Genomic DNA, 18,166 nt, shown 5'->3' on the forward strand with positions numbered 1-18,166 from the left:
GCCCTTGTCGTGCTTCCACATGTTCACACTGACTTATGAGCAATTACATTTCAACTGAACACCTGAGGAGACAGTGTAGTGTCTGATTCAAATCCAGGATGTGTCTTGGCTAAGAGTTAATGTGAAGCTGCTTGAACACAATGTAGACATCACTGGTACCTGTCTTTCATATTCGTCAGATACATAACTTGCTTTGATGCGTGGCTACCAGATAAAGTTTCTACATTTGATTTAAGCTGACGTTTGCTGCAAGTCGCATACAGTACATGTATAGCTACTGTGAGTTAAAACTAAACATTCAAGACCAGATTTCACAATCTACATTCAGATTTGAATTAATAATGGTTTTCCCATGTAATCCCCCCACCCTAGTAAATTGTAATTATGACCAATCTGCCCTTGCTCGGCTGCGGTTCTGACCCGTGGTGTATTTTCGCCGTCTAGATTACTTGTTTCCCTCGCGCTATCTGGCAACCCGGACTGAACTGCGACAGCGCCAATGGCAGCAAAACAGAGCTGTTACAGGCGAGGAGGATGACAGCGACAAGGTGAGACGAGCGCCGCCTGAAGTCACCGAGAATAGCGGGGGAATACTGGCAGATCACGACCGTGGCAAATCACGACCGTGCGTCGCCCACGCTGGAAATATTTACCTGTATTTCAACTTTATCTCAAGTTACATTAGTATTCTGGTGTAAGATGTCAGCGTACGCTCACGAGCTGAAAAGCTAAGTAACGTTAGCAACCTGACGGTTAAGTGGAGCGGCTGGCTGTAATTACTGTCGCGGTAACGGCAGCTAACGGCCGAGCGTTTTGCGACCGTGAACTAAAGAGAGGCCGGGTTGCCGAACAAGCCTGGTACCGACGACCGCTGCCGTAACCGCTCTCGAGCTGTTGACCGACACAGAGAAACGAAGTAGGCCGGTCAGTGAAAGAAGCTAAAATGTTGACTCCCACTGGCCAAGTAACGGTAAACTAGCGCGCTAGCGCGTGCTAAGTGTAACTCGAGGCCTTAGGATGTCAAACCAGACGCTTTCTCGTCCATTTCGACCACAACGGTGACGTCGTGTGCAGCGGTATCATTACGGCGCGGTTCGGAAAAAGTGCATCGTAAGTATGAGCTCTCTGTGACTGTCATCTCGTTTAACCTTCCTTTTCACCCGTCTCTACTCGTGATGCTGTTGGGGGTATCAAGCGCTTGGGTGTTTTGTCTTTCTATTGACGTGTCAACCAGCTAGTTTGCTGATGAATGCACGAACACAGTCCAGTGGAGGTTCATTTCACAGTTCAGAGCTTTTCATGTGACGTTATAATCACGGTCCTCTGGATCAATGCAGGCTTTCGGATTTGGTTGTTCGTTTGGTGCGACAGTAAGTCAAGGAGAAACTGTCTGAACATGATAATTCATCTTAATCCCATCACTTTATTTATGACTACTTGTAATATCCTCCTTGCTGAATGGATAATTTCCTCTCAAAGTGATGAGAGGAACAACTTAAAAGCTCCCAGCAATAGTGCATGACATCGTTTGTTAGAAGTTCTTGCAATGTTTCTGTCAAATACACTTTAATAATATAAAGAAAGTTACCCCAGATCCATCTTAAGGTCATTTGTTGTCCTCATTCACGTAGTAATTAATGATTAAGACAATAACAGTATAGAGAATACGTGTAACTTTATATTATGTATTTGTGGTGCAAGGCAGTGATCCTGCTTTGGCCTAAAACGTGAGGAGTAATCATTCATGTGCCCAGAAATGACATATGGCTAAATTTGTAATTAAAATCTGGAATATATCACTAATCTAATACGGGTTAAGTGAGATAGGAGCATAGTGGCATCATCTGATCAATTTCAATAAGTTCATATTTGTTTTTCTTGGTTCCATGCCCTGCATGACAGCTTACAACAACTTCCCCTTGGATATGTTGAAGCATATTCATGACCACAAATGTACATTCTTATTTACGTTTGTAAGTTATTTCTCGACATGGATATTCTCCACGTGCATTTTTTCTTCTTCTTCAGAACACACCGATTACATGTTGCAGTCGTCACTGTTGAATATAATCTCAGTTTTGAGGTGAAAGGTCTTCTGAAGTGTTTGTCAGAATGATATAATGCAGAGTCCACAGTAACGTCTGCATGCCTTTCTGTCATTCGTCCGTCTCGTATGATTGTGGGATCTTTTTTAAATTTGTGTTTTTCACAGTGCTGGCTGCAATTTCAAGATGTCTAACCAGCCAAGTGGCTCAACCAACACTGACCATGGTGCAGTATACCCCTGCTTTATACTAGATGCCATGTCGGGTCAGCATCAGCAATGCAGACGATGGCTTCGGGGACCGGTTGCTATGAAACGGAACCACACGAGCCTGTGCGTGTGCAGAGATGGTCGAGAGGCCTTGCTGAGTCTGTGCCTGTGAATCTGGAGGTGGATGGGAAAGGACAGATTGTGTAAAATGTCTTAAATGGCATCGGGATGTGTGATTTCCAAAAAAGTGCACACATTTTCCCTTTAGTTGTTTTAAATGTTCAAACCTAAGAGAGCGCGTTCACAGTTGACGCTGGGAGATAAAGGGTATGAGTTTTGAGCTGTAGATCGACCCTCATAACATCCATCCATCTTCAGGGTCTTCCATGAACATCAGTCTCGTGTCTCACCAGATGAAGATGTTGCCGGTGACATCGTCATTTTTAACTCATGTCATTGTTTTGTTTTTGATCACAAAATGTGCTGAGAGTTTTCGTGTACGTGTCGTGGAGCTGTCGGTGTTCTGCATTTCCCGACTGCCTGAAGAGAGACGATAAGCTGTGTTTGTGTTAGTCGTGACTGGTAAAAAGGAGTTAGCCGATGACAAGGCTGTGTTGCTAAGCAACCCACATCACGGGCTGCGCCTCTTGAAGCTCAAAGCCGGCTGTATTCGTCTCTCTGCGCGGCCGCAGGAAAGTGCGGTCTCGGTCTTCTGTTCAGCAATGCACTCGTCGTCCAGATTATTTGCCGACCGATATCCACACGTTGCACATGTTTACGCTGCACCCCGAGTCCCGCTTGGCTTCGCCAGGAAGCGGCTTTGTTCCTTCAGGAATTCAGCTCGATTGGAGGCGCAGGAGGACACTGTGCAGCCCACACTTTGTCTCGGGTTATGTGAACTCATGCACTCGCTCCACGTGTGTCTGGCTCAAATGTCGCCCGCGAGAGCAGTCGGACGTTTGTGCACATATCGGCGCGGCTCGCACTGCAGCACATTAACATGTTCTGTGCCGGAAGAGATTTGTTTTTCTTCGTTTAAGTCGGCCAGAACGAGTCGGGTGCGGACCTCGCCGTCGACGGTATCTATGCATACAAGCGAGAGGCGATCGAGGACATTTTTCTTTTTTTGTATGCGTGTATTTTGTTTATCGAGGAAAAAGTACGAACACGACTTTACGTCCATGTTGCTTTGCTATAGTGTGAATGTGCAGTTGGTTACAGCTTTTAGTCCTTCATTGGTTGTACATGTGTGAGAATCGGAGCGTTTGTTGCTGTGACATACAGCGTTGCACTCTGACAGACTGAACTCAAGTTTCACCAACAAACAACAGATTAAAGCTGCTGTTTGTGAATCACAAGCCGTCAGACAGGGAGACCGTGTGTATGTATTATTATTATTATGATATGTACCTGTTCCTATCAGTCCTGTTCCTGTGCTGCTGTGGGGTTTTGCTGGTGACTTGTATGTTCCATTTGTCTCACTAAATGTGTCAGTTGCCCCAGATCGCAGTGTTTCCCACAGGTGGAAAAATGAATGGTCTCCCACAAGGAGGGTGGGCAGCTGAAGACTCAACTCCCATATTTGTCAACGTTGTTTTCGTGTAAAATCATTTTTTTCTTTCATCCACATTAGCGTCAAATCATAGTTGTTCTCATTTACACATTGGCCTCTCTTTTTTGTGCTATAAGTGTGATTCAGCATTGTCCTATAAACATTACATGTTAACCACACAGCTCAGGAGCTCCTGTTGGACTGGCTGAGGCAAAAGCTCCATTTGCTCTGTACAGAGCTCAGTTTTAAGATTTACTCGCACTGAAAACCATTTTGGAACAGCTCTGTTTTGGGGGGGAAACACCCGTTTGACTCTGAAGAAAGTGCTGAGAGAGAAAATATATCCACACATTGAATTGTCTCTGTGGATCTTCTCCAAGTGCTTAAAAAGATGACTGAATTCACAAGCTAACAAAGTCAAATGTTTCATTCAAGTGTATTTTTCTATCTTTCAACTGCTTTTCCAAGCACACTTTTAGAGAGACAGAAACACATTATAGTCCTTCTTGGTGGGTCAACAAATGACGTCTATTTATGGGAACGTAGGTAAATGATTCCTTATGGTTCATTTAAAATGTAACCTATTTTACTGATTTGAAACTCCCGTTTGTGTTCTTGCTCTCTTTCAGGATTTAATAGTTCTATTTTTCCTGCCCACACGTGTTACTTTGGCTCTGAACAAAGAGCCTGTGGCGCTGAAGTCCTGCATTCAGCATGATTCCCTGGTTGCGGTGGAGGTGAAGAAGCATGGGGTGGAGATTTGAGGTGTCGCGACGAACGACACGACAGTATGGTTGATGGTGGAGAAGCTCAAAATGGAAAACCGCCCATGCATCGAGGAGAACATTGACTCAAGCGAGGCCCAACACGCCAGTGACGATTCTGAGGATGGAAGCAGCTCTGAAAGCGAACCAGAAGAGCAGCAACACCCCCAGAGGGTCCGGCTGAACAGGTGTAAGAAGAGGGACCCGTTGGCCGTCGCAAAGCCCCACCGACAGCTCTGCCGCTCTCCGTGCCTCGACCGGCCCAGTTTCTCTCAGGGTAGCACCGCTCAAGAGCTTCGCGAGGATGACACCGGCGCCGGGCCCGCGATCAAGCCCGCCAGTGACCGAGAGTACCAGACCAAGATGGAATTTGCATTGAAGTTGGGCTACTCGGGGGAGCAGGTGGAGACGGTGCTCAACAAGCTGGGGGCTGCCGCGCTTATTAACGACGTTCTTGCTGAGCTGGTACGGCTTGGAAACAAAGTCGAGCCCGAGATCCAACCTGGCAGCAGCACAGCAGCAGCAACGTCACGCCCCGCCTGTGCGAAAGAGACGGTCAGCCCAGAGGTGTCGGTCGAAGACGACTCTGTGGATATGTCTGACAGCCTCCGGCCCATCGTCATCGACGGCTCCAATGTGGCAATGAGGTAAGACGCAACAAACGCACATTGGTTTGGTCTTTGCTTCATGCAGAATTCACCTTTCTTTTGTTGCGGAAACATTTGCCTTTTCATGAATGTCCATCTTGTGAGGTCAAAGGGGCCCTTATTCCACACGCCGTTTTATTTTCTAGTCACGGGAACAAAGAGGTGTTCTCCTGTCGCGGTATCCACCTGGCTGTCGACTGGTTTTTGGAGAAAGGACACAAGGACATCACTGTGTTTGTCCCAGCCTGGAGGAAGGAGCAGTCGAGGCCCGACGCCCTCATCACAGGTAGGAAAGCTGTTTGAAGGGGAGCTTAGATGTTATGGTTGGCGAGATAACAGTCAAACTACACGTACAGTCATTAGTTTTTGGGGTTCGTCACTGAAGTGGGCGTTGGACCTCTCCCCCACCATTTGCTCATTGATAAAATACCATAATGGGAACCTGAATGCATATTATTGCCCTACAAAATAAATGTTGGTTGTTTTTGATATTTGTGATGAGCTTACTCGACTCTTCTCCTTCAGATCAAGAAATATTACGTAAGCTGGAAAAAGAGAAGATCCTGGTTTTCACCCCATCTCGGAGGGTTCAAGGCAGGAGAGTGGTGTGCTATGACGATCGCTTCATAGTGAAGCTGTCTTATGATTCTGATGGAATTATTGTGTCAAATGACAACTACAGGGACTTGCAAAATGAGAAACCAGAGTGGAAGAAGTTCATAGAAGAGCGTCTCCTCATGTACTCGTTTGTCAATGACAAGTAAGAAACCACGATTCATTCTTATAACTTCCAAAGTATTTAAAAATGCACTCTAGGCCTCATTCACCCATGAGTGAAGTCATGGCTATTGAGGATATGTTCTTTATTAAATGATAAGATATGTCATCCACTACAGAACATGTATTTGTACATCAAAGCAGGCTAGTAGTATACATTATTTATTCAAAGTTATTATGTGTGACATCATCTTTTTAGTGATTGTATTATGTCTGTTGCTCTTTAGAAAATTGACAGCAACTCCTAAAGCTGGAAATAATAAAGCTGACATTTTCTGAATTTTTATTTTGAATAGATTTATGCCACCTGATGATCCCCTGGGAAGACATGGTCCAAGTTTGGAAAATTTCCTCCGCAAGCGTCCTATGGTTCCAGAGCACAAAAAACAACCTTGCCCCTATGGTAAGTTCTCCAAATGTCTTTTCAAATCATGGTTTCAATGATGTTGCAGTTTTGTTTTTAGGATGCGAGTGCGTATGCTTTTGTTGACTTGATGTACTCTTTCTTTTACACAAGGGAAAAAGTGCACATATGGACATAAGTGCAAGTACTATCATCCAGAGCGCGTCAACCAGCCTCTGCGGTCGGTGGCCGATGAACTACGGGCGTTTGCCAAATTGTCCGCGGTGAAGACGATGAGTGAGGGCGCTTTAGCCAAATGCGGTCTTGGTCCGGCAACTGTAAAGGGGGACGGCAACTCTGAGGTCAAACGTGTGGCCCCCAAACGTCAATCTGACCCCAGTATTCGCTCAGTGGCCTGTGAACCTCTTGAGACGCTGTCCGTCGCAAGGAAAGCTGAGACGAATTCCGTGCCTTCCCTTGTGTCTGCGCTCAGTGTGCCCACCATGCAGCCCACCAAGGGTCACGCAGCCGGGGCCTTGAACACACGATCGGCCAGCAGCCCGGTGCCAGGCTCCGTGCCGTTCGGACACAGTTCCCTGGAGCACATGTCCAGTGTACAGTACCCTCCTATTTTAGTCACCAATAGTCACGGCGCCTCGATGACATACGGTGAACAGTTCCCAAAGTATGACTCGGTGAGCGACCATGGATATTATTCACTGCACAGTGATTTTTCAAATATGAGCATGAGCAGCATGCATAATGTCGACAGTTTCTGTAGCATGGAGCACGAGCATAGTGTGTATCAGAGGAATCCCAGCCACTGCCTTGAATCCTGCCTCAGCCATTCAAACAGCGACTCCTTCTCCTCTTACGGGGACATGTACCCCAGCTCCGTGGACAGCAGCGCAGAGGAGAGCATGAAGGGGCAGCATCAGCCTCCTGCGCCGGGGAGGATGCAAGCTTTCTCCCATGGGTTTCGTCACGACGCACTGAGTAGGGTACAGAGTTATGGACCTGAGGATCCCAAGCAGGGGCCCCGCAAGCAGCCTGGATCTCATCTGGCCCCTCACATCCAGCATGTTGCCGTGGGAGCCAGGTCCAGCTGTCCTGGAGACTATCCCCTCACTCAGAATGTCCTTCCACCTTTGCAGCCCACACGGTCTCTCGGGATGACTCGCATGGACAGCATATCCGATTCCCGGCTCTACGACAGCAACCCGATGAGACAGAGGCGCCCTCCACTGTGCCGTGAGCAGCATGCAAGCTGGGACCCGCTGCCTTGTGGTAATGAGTCCTATGGGTATCATTCATATCCTTTGAGTAACAACCTGATGCCGTGTTGCGAGCGAGTGATGGTCCGCAGCATGCCAGACAAAATGGAACAAATCTGGAACTCTCCATGGGAGATGCCATCGGCCGCTGAACATCAAGAGCGGTACGTCATCCCAGACCACCAGTATCAAACGTATCGGAACCTGTGTAACATCTTTCCTGCTTACGTTGTCCACTCAGTAATGGAGAAGAGCCCTCATTTGACAGATCCACAACAACTCGCCGCCATCATTGTCACCAAACTGAGGTCATGCCATTAAGCAGTTCATCCTATTAAACATTCAAAAGCGATGTGGTAAGAGGAATACAGATTTTGATTGCAAAGCTCGTGTTGCTACATGTGCGACATCTGCCCTCAGGAGTTTTTATTTCTTTTAATTATTTTTGTTTGTTCTAAATGTCTCGGGTGAGGAAATAAGATTTGACATCATTAAGAAGACAGTAATCAACATAGAGATAGTTTGTCCGATAAGTTTATCTCACATTGTAAGATGTTTCACATTTAAAAGCTAAGTTTTTATATGAAGTGTGATGCAGTAGACCTTAGAAATCTGCTTCATAACACATTCATACCACCTGAGCAGGAGCTGCATACCAGCTTTGTACCTTATCCACGATTAACTGAGCCTTTGTCCAACATCATTCATTTTAGAAAAAAATTACAGAATACTCTGCCAACATTTCGCAGGCTGTTAAATGTCCAGTAGATTCTTTCTGAAACGGTTTCTTTGATTTAATTGATAACATTTGGTATGAAAATGATCTATGGAGCTCCAGACTGTTCAGTATTATGTTAAGATAAGTTATTAAGAAAGAAATAACCACAGGAATATTCTGTGTAAAAAGCATATCTGAAACAATCTGAATTTATTGAAGAAATAATTAAATTAGATTTCAGTTTTTTATTTTTTAAGTTCCCTTCAAGATTGTGTTTTTAAATCAAAAAGGCATTTTTCTTAAATGGTGCTCAATGTCCTGTTACTTTTCATTACATCACAATTCATATTGTAATTTATTATTTCAAAATGTCCATTTTCAGGACAGTGGTGATGTCGCCTGTCAGCCAATCACAGGCCCCCTGCCCTGCCTCTAGTTAGCATATTTAACAACTGCTAGCAGATTTACTGTGTGTTCCAGTGCCCATACTACCAAACTATTAATATGCCAGGAAACATGTTTAGTACGTCCCAATACATAGTTTGTCAAATGCAGTATATCAGAAAAGACCAGGATGTCTGACTGTATCCGGTCACATCTCTGTGTAATCTGACCCACAATTCTCTGCACAGCAGATTTATGAACAAGTGGGTCAAAGTTAAATGTGCAATATTAGGAAGAAGCTGTACTCCCAATCGAGTGCATTCTGCATCCAAAAATACGTACTTTGGGCAGCTGCAGTATTTACAAAAGTAATCTTTTGAAAGTATGCCAGCTCACAAGCCAACCCAAGTAGATGGGTTCTATCTGTGTCTGTGCACTGTCTTTACTTACTTCCAGTAGTTTTGTTGTTGTTGCTCTAGGTGCAACAACAACAACAACAACAGGTGCTAAGGGGTTGAATTTGGTAGCAGTTGTTGAGCTTGCTGGGTTGGGGTGAGGTGAGAAGGCCGTGAGAACACTGTCATCAGAAATGGTTGCATTAAATAGTCTGTGTGATTATGATGTAATGATGATGCGTCACTGGGAGGAATGCCATTGTGAACTAAAGACAGACTTTTGAATAGCCTATTTCTATAATGAAGGGGAAAACTCCGTAACTATTTATCCAATAAGAATAATGAAGTAACATGAGTTGAATTTTAGTACTATTATTAAATGATTCAAAATAATTTCAAATGTTTTTATATATTTTACCTAGTTTATTCATACGTTTAATCCATACTGTCTTTTATTGATTTAAGTAATACTGAGTACTTAATTATAGTGACCGGCTCGTTGACCATTACATTTTCGACCTAACTAACGTAATCTAATAACTAATATAGCTAGCTTGTGTCATTCTGAACCTTATCCTTATGCGAGTTTATACCAAGCGGACAGGAAGTAATAAGTCTGCAAAATCTCATCTTATTAAATTTGACTAAAGATAATGTCAACATTTGTACACAATGTAGCTCCTACGAAGGTCTTGTTCAGGCCTGTGAACGTGTTCTGAAGGGTTCTGGTGCAGTGGAACTATAAATATCCGTGCTTAGGTCTGCCTCTGCTGTACATCATTTGTGTGACTTTTTTTGTGCATTTATTTTAAAGATAAGTAAGGGGGAGATATTGACATGCCTCACAGCATGAACTCTGACATTTAATGGCCTTATATCTGAATGACCTCACGCTTTAGTCGTCGTCTAATCGGTTTCAATGAGAATTCAATTTGTCGTTGAAGCCTCCTATTTTCAAATGTAAAGCACTATCTCAGTGTCTATAGAGATATATTTTCTCAGCCTCACTTAACAAAGCTACTATTTTGGTAGAATTTGACAGTGCACAAAGCAAGCCAAAAAAGAGATTGGACTTGTATACACATGCACATATATTTGTAAATATAATCACACAAAAGCCATTATTTCAAAGTCATTAATAAGCTGCTAAATAATGCCAAAAAAAAATCAGTATTCTACATAACTTGGAAGCGATTGGATTACAGTATAAACTAACATCTGTGTTGGGATCATTTCCTATAGTGTACTGTTTAGTTTACCTTTCTGATTCTATTGGATGCTACGTCCAAGATGTTCTTATTTATATACTTGTCCAATTTGTTGTGCCGATTCTTTTCAATGTGAAAATATTCAAAGTATCTTTGTTTCAAACCGTAGCTCTAATGGACTTCTTTAAGTTGTCAGAGGAGCAGTGTGTTTTCAGGAGTGGGTTCATGTCGTCTCTCAGACTACTTTTACATGCACATGAGCAGTCTGATGATTTCCAGCTTTTCTCAATCACCCGAATCCTGACGCAGAAGAAATGAGAAGCTGTTTAAATCGTGAAGAGAAACTTGGTTAAACCTGCTAGTATTCTGATTGGAACCTTTTCTCTTTACGTGTGCTAATGTGCATGACAACGACCCGGGAGAAGGAAGGTATCATCCCTGTGGCAGTAATCTAGCAGGATTAAAGACTATTTGGGTAATTAAGACCATGCATCGTTGCATCTAGACCAAATACATCCAAAGTCTAGCCCATGCTCAACACACCTCTTGATTTCCTGCTCACCGTTCTTAGTTTACGGTCAGTCCAAATGCTCAAATAAAAGCTGAAAACAATAGTGTCCTATTACATAGCAAGTGTATTATATAACATATTAGTTACACATAAAATATGGTGGAGGAATGGGATTAATCTGCTTTCTGACAAACTGTGTGTGAACTGGTTTTATAGAAATCCAACCATTGCAGTGTTTCTAAACCAGTTGCTCTGCGTCATGCCTTAACGCTGATTTCTGTAAGTTACCTGGTTCCTTAGTGCATGTAAACGTCGTGAAACATTGAGAACTGGTTTAACCAGGCCGTGATGTCATGGACATCTGCTATTAGCGATGGAACCATCACAGTTTCTATGTTCGCACTCGCAATTCTGCAAAAGATGGAATACTTACCTGATGTTCCCTTTTGTCGGATACCATGATAAGAATCTGGCCTGGACAGTCAGAACCGGGACTGAGTTGTATATTGGACTCATGTTGTTATATCTAGAGTATGAGGCTTTAATAAGTGTATACAAAAAAATGAAGGGAATTTTAGAAAGCATGTTGAAGATGAAATGTATTGTATGGCTTTTTATGGGAGGCTGCAGACGAAGACATGCAGCCGGCCCCCGAGGAGCGAGGCCGGGTCTGGCGGTGCCTTGCAGCACATTGCTCTCAGGATGCTTTCAATGTTCTAGTTTTCAGTCTCCCTGCCAACATCCAGTGGTAACTGGCAAGAGTCTCCTCTGATCTAGTGTTGATATATTTTGTGAAAATCCTACATGTAACATGTAGTACGTTTTAAAAGTGCGTTATGTGCAGTTGAGAGGTGGAGGTGGCTTTGCAAAACGTTGTACTTTTTGTGTAATCCTGTGTTACGCGCCGTGAGATTTATAAAGTTGGGCGACGAGGATGGCTTTACGTGATACAGCTACAGCGAGGGGAAGTCATGTTGGTTTTCATAAGGGTGTCGAAGCAGCCAAAAAAAAAAAAAAATGGGTGTTTGATTTCCCCCATATTTGTAATGGTATGCTGGTTGTCGGGCAGTTGTGGAGCGAGTGATCTCGTTTCGACCTTTACATTTTATCCAAGACTTTGGGCCTTGGTACGCTAATGTTGGATGCTAACCAGGCCATTTGGTACGGCCCCCAGGTCCTCAGGTCAAAGCTATCACTTCTCAAGAAATCGGAATTAATACGAAGCACATTCAGGCTCCCATGATCTTTACGGTCCATCGCCTTTATTCCCACTCTCAGGACAAAGTGCCACATTGAACTTTCAGCCTACACGTTGCAAAGAGGTTGTAAAGTGTAAAGCCAGCCCGAACAGCGAGCTCATGTTTTGAGTTCATTTGAAGGAAAAGGCCACTTAATTTCAAGATCCAGGTGTGGTCCTCCTCAGCTGACGGATTGCATTCAAATTTTCAGTAAAGTATGTCAGGCCTGTGAAATGGAGGAGCCGCCCCCTAATGTCACTTCTGACTCCATTGGGATCAAATAACAGAAATCTGTCAGTGGCAACTTATTTTGTTGGTGTTTTATTATCTTAATAAATAAGGTAATAAAGGAAGTGATGTTGAGCTTAAGCAGTCTCGAAAGTTACCTCCAATTTGTAATATATGGCGCAGACTCATATGTCCTTTTGAATTGGGAAAATGATCATAATTACAAAGAAGGATGTCTGGGTATTTTCTATCTGAGCGGTATTACTCTTACAAGGCTGATTTTGTGAGCCTGACTTTTTCTCATTGGTGTTTAAAATAAAATCTATATTTCTTTATAATGTCTACGTGCAACCGTGGTATATGAACAGACGTAAAGAAGAAGAAAAAATGTGAATGTGTTTTGCCCAAATGACTCTTGGGCTTTGCTGACTTTGTTTTTTCATGGAAAAAAGACGAGGCCACCTAAGGCCGGCTGTCTGTTCATGAGAAGGTGAAACAAACTGCCTAAATGTTTCTTCATGTGAAACAATCAGATTGCAAGGCTGCTGTCAAGGTTGTTTCTGGCATTTGGCTAAAAGTTTGCGTGCCATCCTTTCCCCCTTGGTAGTTTAATCGATTCGGAACGTGTTCTCGTCGGAGTCCACCGCTGATAAAATGAATATCTCTAAAAACATCCGCATGGCTGCTGATTGAGAGGCCAAAGTAACATCGCCAGGGATTTGACTTTAATATGTAATTGGAATATGTTCCTTGGTGATGGTGAGATCCTTCTTTAACACTGGCAGAGCACATGTACTTGGACGTGTTCAGACTCGGCTTAATTCAAACCACAACACGTCCAGAGTGACTCCGGGATTTACTAAAATGATTTAAAATGATTCGACTGTATAAAAAGTAAATCATTGAGTGACGTTCACACGCATCTACAGTAGCTCAAGCTGTTTATGACTGTCATCTTTGTATAGCTACAGTATACACGGCATTTACACCCCGTGAAACTATCGTCAAATCAATTTCAGCTCCTGTTTGACCCGTGCCACATTGCTGGCCCTCCCGTCATTCGACACAATGCTCTGGTGGACAGTGTGAGAGCAAGTTCACACTCGAAGCCCAGTGGCAGTGTGTGCCCGTCATGCTGAAATAGTTCTGGCGGTAGCTGAAAGCTACAGGTGAGACTTTCACGAAGAAATGTGACGTGCATGGCGCCGCGATGTCTTTCGTGTCTCTCTATTCAGGGTTCCTCGGTTTAGTCCCTGTTCCCGACACCACTTCCAGAAAGATTCTGCATTCGCTGGACAATAGACTTCTAACAGGCTAAAGATAAACTCGCTATCACCAGAAAAAATACTTTGTCAAAGGTTACACGAAAGACCAAGAACGCTGCCCCCCCCCCCCCCCATTTGAAAGTGCCGCAAACAATTTAGCCACAAATGTCTAGAATTGACTTTTGCTTGTTGATGCAAATTGTATCTATACCTTGAATGTAACAAAATATGAAATGTATATGATAAATAGTTTTATTTAAATAAAGGGAAGATAAAAAATGGCATAATGTTGGTGACACTGTGTGTCACTGGGAGTAGCCCGTTGGTATGTACTACTTCTTACTGGGTACAGTAGTTAATTTACAGGGACATGTATGTGTGCTTCATAACGGTGCACAGATACCCTGTGGACAGCAGTAAGCATCATGTCCTCTCTGTACATAATCACACGTGTGTGTACAAATATAGAGAATGCGATCTGTAAATGTAACGGTTACTTCAGTTGTTCTAATACTTGGATGATTTCTGTGTTGTAACCTGTGCACCCTGGTTAACGTGCATCTATTTCCTCTGATTTTACGTGTCAGCGTTGCGCTATTTTAATGGGAATTTAGATATATTTTGAATATATTTTTCCTAATAAAACATGCCGAAGTTGTTCTTGGGTGGCTTTTCTCAAACATGCTGTTCTTGTGATTCGACGATGGTCAGGCAATGCATTCTGTATTTCAGAGCTGTGTTGAATTGTGATTGTAATTTTAGCGGCCCGGCGGAAGATCGGTTACGGTTGATGTTGTCAGTGACTTGATGTGAACGTGGAGGACTTACGGTTCCAAATTGGTTGTTGGATGAAGACGACGCATTACGCGCCTGTTCAAACACCCCTTAACGTCTTGGAGTTTCTGCAACCTTATCGCCGACAATTTTGAATTGTTGGCTAGCAGAGGAGAGGAGGTAGATGTATTTGAACACGACTACGTACACTCGGTGGAACACTCGGGTCAATGTCACGCAAACATTTTAAATCGCATACTTTTGTGTTTTCTGATATTGAGAAGGGCAGCGGTCACGTTTCTGAAGGAGGTCGCCTGTTGGAGTTGACCAGTGTTCTGCAATGTAAAATAAGCACGTTTTTGTGTGTGTGTGTGTTGTGATGATCTGCAGTATTGTAATCCACTCTGACTGGATAGCGTTGCCTTTATAGACCAAAATATACAAACATAGACTATTTGGGTCCGTGGGCTCAAATAAAATGTAAGTGTCAATGACGAAATGTGTTTCTCTTCACAAATAAAGCAAAATGCTGTTCAAACTGTTTTATTGTATTTAATGAGACGGAGTGTTGGTGTCATTTTATGCATGTAAATAACTAAGTGATGTCTGCAGTGATGAAATCTAGGAAAATATTTCCCTCAGGAATACGCCAGCTCTTATCCTCCAGCGCTGTCTGTAACCATTCTCTGGATTCAAGCCTTTTCTGGAGCAACTACTCAAACACGTTCACATGTTTCATGAATAAGTCGGCCTGGAACAGAGAGAAGTTGAATTGTTCCTGTTCTGTCATACTGAAAAAAGAACTTCCTGCTTCATCCATGACAGCTGAGTGGAAGTTATATACGTATTTGAGGAACAAGGTGACCAAAGAGCCTGATGTCTTACGTCTGTGTCATGGTCTTGGAGGTTTGGTAGCGGTATGGCAAAGCCTTTAGGATACTAAAGCATGTGTGTGTGTGTGTTCGTACAGCAGCTGTAGTTGTGCAACAGGTCACACAGCACATGCACACTATCTGGTGGTTAAAGGGGGTAGTGGCTCAGGGCATTGAGACCATACCTGCAAACTTGTCACCTTTCGGCGAAATTCGTCGTTTTTAAATCAAAATAGGTCGTCCACGTGAATCGCGTAGATCATCCTTTTTTTTAAACCTTGTTCTTTTGTATTTTGTGGCTTTTGAACTCTTCAGCTACAATAAGCATCATGCATATTGCACAACCTTTCACCCCATTCCTCCTGCTGATGGCTCAGTTTATTCATTCCTCTTCAAGCTGCTCAGCCATTGGTCCTCCTTAAACTGCTCAGCCATTGGCCCTCCTTAAGCTGATCAGCCATTGGTCCTCTTCAAGCTGATCAGCCATTGGTCCTCTTCAAGCTGCTCAGCCATTGGTCCTCCTTAAGCTGCTCAGCCATTGGTCCTCCTTAAGCTGATCAGCCATTGGTCCTCTTCCTGTATTAAAGTCTTTATTTAAGAGGCTACATTTTTAAAGATGTTCATGTCGGACGGCGATGAAAAATATAAAGGAACAATTAAAACACAAATATGCAAAATAGGCTGTATATATATTTCGACCTATTTTTGACATACATATTTAATATTTATTAATTATTATTTAATAATTATAAATAAATAACAATTATGAATAAAATAAAAAGTTATGAATCAAACACAAACATGCTAAATAGGCTTTATATATATATATATATATATATAGAGCCTATTTTGCATACTTGTGTTTAATATATATAAATATATATATATACTGTACCTCTGTTAGTATTAGGGCTGCAACAACGAATCGCTAAAAATCGCTTTTTAAAATAGTTGCCAACTAATTTCATTATCGATTCGTTGTGTCGTGCGATTAAACTCAGACTTTCAGACTTTCATGGTTGTACATTGATTCCTTTTACAAACGGACACTAAAATCTGCCTGTTGAACCAGTGCAAGAGGGCACAGCTGCTGAGACCATTTGCCCCGAGCTGACTTCCAACAAAACCAGAACCATAAATGTGTGACTTGAGTTCAGTAGCGTGAGGCCGACTGGAGAACCCACCGAGCAATGGTGATGAAAGTGATGAAGTCCTGTTCTCTCCGGCCAGCCGAGGCCCTGTGACACGCACAGAAAAAGGTCTGGTCAGCATCAACCTCGATTTATTTTATTTTTAGGAACTCCGCAACATCCCGCCCTTTGATTCGGCTGCAGTGAGCAGCTGATTGGGTTGAGACGTAGGAGGTCACCCTGCCCTGGGAGTGCAAGATGAGTCAACATGCGAACGCAGTGACGTCTCTGGGCTCTCTCTGGGATTATTAGAGCACCAGCCGGTCTCCTGGGATTCCTTCATGTAGTCATGGTTTTAGTTGTTTTCCAGTCAGGCACTTTGAGAGCTCGAAGCCTTAACTGCTGTGTTTGAATTCTACGTCCACAGGGTGCAAGTGTACGTTCGCCGTCTTTATTTGAAGTGTATTTTGGTTTGAAATAGTCATTTGAATATTTAATATACTTATTTGGAGGCCACAAATACGACGACTGAAATAAAAACGTGGGAGATGAAGAAGACGTCCTCATTTAGGGGCATCCTGCCGAGGAGAATGTGAAACTGTGAGAACACTTGAGCTGCAAAGAAAAGAAGTGGAGACGGCTCTTGACAGTGTCGACCACAACTTCTCAGTTTCATCCAGAGCAGCAACACACATACACACACGCACACAAATGTACTTTTAATGGTACAACGAATACATATTTTGGTTGACTGAGCAGTGGGAAAATGGTGTGGTATGATGAGTCACCATGCTGTAATCGCTGGGTCCGATAAAGTTCAGGGAGGGAACATTTTCTGACAAGTTGAACTTCTGAAAAAGCCAGATGAACTCCAGCGATCTGATTTCTCTCCTGTAGGCAGCGGAGCCCCCACGATGACATTCATTCCTCTGCAGGGCGTCAGTGGTCATGGGAGCTGTTTCATAACCACAAAAGTAACTTTAACGAGAGTCCATACTGCGATGTTTCTGTAGTGCCGACTGTCATTATGGCACAGTTGGTAAAGATGGACGTCTACGCCACATGAAATGATGTTGGTACATTACACAGAGGGTCCAACAAAACAATCACACCTTTCATGAAGGAGGCTCCTACTGTGTGGCACAATTACATTATTATTGTTTCTTCAAATCTGACCACATAAGCTGAGCACTTGAGAGTAACAGGCTCCCGCTGTGAATGTGTGACACATAACCCATTGGTTTGTCATTGACATCATTTTTAGATCATTAAATCAGTGCTTGGAATGACTTTTCTTTGTGTTTAGGCACAGTTCGTTGTCTGTCTCTCTCTGTTTTGAGCACTTATAACCGCAGTAGTGATGTCTTTTATGACTTTCATGTGACCTCATAAACCCAAGTTTGCAGAAGTGTAAATGCGAAGTAACTTCAAAGGGTCAGTTGTATTCCATGCACTATTGTGTCAACCTCTTGTAATCACCATGAAATAAATGCCAAGGTTACCGTCGTTATTGAGTCAACCCCTCTTCATCTGGATGGAAGCATCTCTGCACCATCTCTACGTGACCTCCAGTGGGGCCAGAAGTGCTCATTACACTCACTTTCCTCATGAGCAAAACTCAAAGAGAAGAGCACCTATGTGTAAGAACCGGTGAAACCAAGATTATCATCGTGGTTACACTCTACTGGGTGTGAGCAGCCGACGAAATAAGATATTACTATTTTAAATATAAGTTAATATAAAATATATTAGAAATATGTACTTTTTCGGTTTTTGTTGTTTGTTTTGGAGTATGTATGTATATAAGTATGTATGTGTATGTATGTATGTAT

The 18,166-nt window shown here is 43.1% G+C and overlaps 1 protein-coding gene across 2 annotated transcripts; it reads left to right on the forward strand.

The window, feature by feature from the left end:
* The first annotated feature begins 495 nt into the window (after window positions 1-495).
* zc3h12b (zinc finger CCCH-type containing 12B) lies at window positions 496-14,873 on the forward strand. 2 transcript variants are annotated; one of them, XM_056410135.1, is made up of 6 exons: window positions 496-548; window positions 4,436-5,217; window positions 5,364-5,503; window positions 5,743-5,977; window positions 6,291-6,397; window positions 6,512-14,873. In XM_056410135.1, exons 2-6 carry the CDS (start codon window positions 4,604-4,606, stop codon window positions 7,930-7,932), a joined length of 2,517 nt encoding a protein of 838 aa, XP_056266110.1. In that variant the 5' UTR covers window positions 496-548; window positions 4,436-4,603; the 3' UTR covers window positions 7,933-14,873. The 2 variants fall into 2 exon arrangements, with proteins under 2 accessions (XP_056266110.1, XP_056266102.1); XM_056410127.1 differs by lacking the exon at window positions 496-548 and adding an exon at window positions 627-1,110.
* Window positions 14,874-18,166: the final 3,293 nt, after the last annotated feature.

This window comes from Pseudoliparis swirei, chromosome 3 (genome assembly GCF_029220125.1).
Source record: "Pseudoliparis swirei isolate HS2019 ecotype Mariana Trench chromosome 3, NWPU_hadal_v1, whole genome shotgun sequence".
Classification (NCBI taxonomy): domain Eukaryota; kingdom Metazoa; phylum Chordata; class Actinopteri; order Perciformes; family Liparidae; genus Pseudoliparis; species Pseudoliparis swirei.

Excerpts from the sequence above, each read along its gene's own strand:
- zc3h12b (XM_056410135.1), top strand. The coding sequence starts at position 4,604 with ATGGTGGAGAAGCTCAAAATGGAAAACCGCCCATGCATCGAGGAGAAC. Across the intron at positions 5,504-5,742 it reads GCCCGACGCCCTCATCACAG|ATCAAGAAATATTACGTAAG; the intron begins GTAGGAAAGCTG and ends CTTCTCCTTCAG. Across the intron at positions 5,978-6,290 it reads TACTCGTTTGTCAATGACAA|ATTTATGCCACCTGATGATC; the intron begins GTAAGAAACCAC and ends TATTTTGAATAG.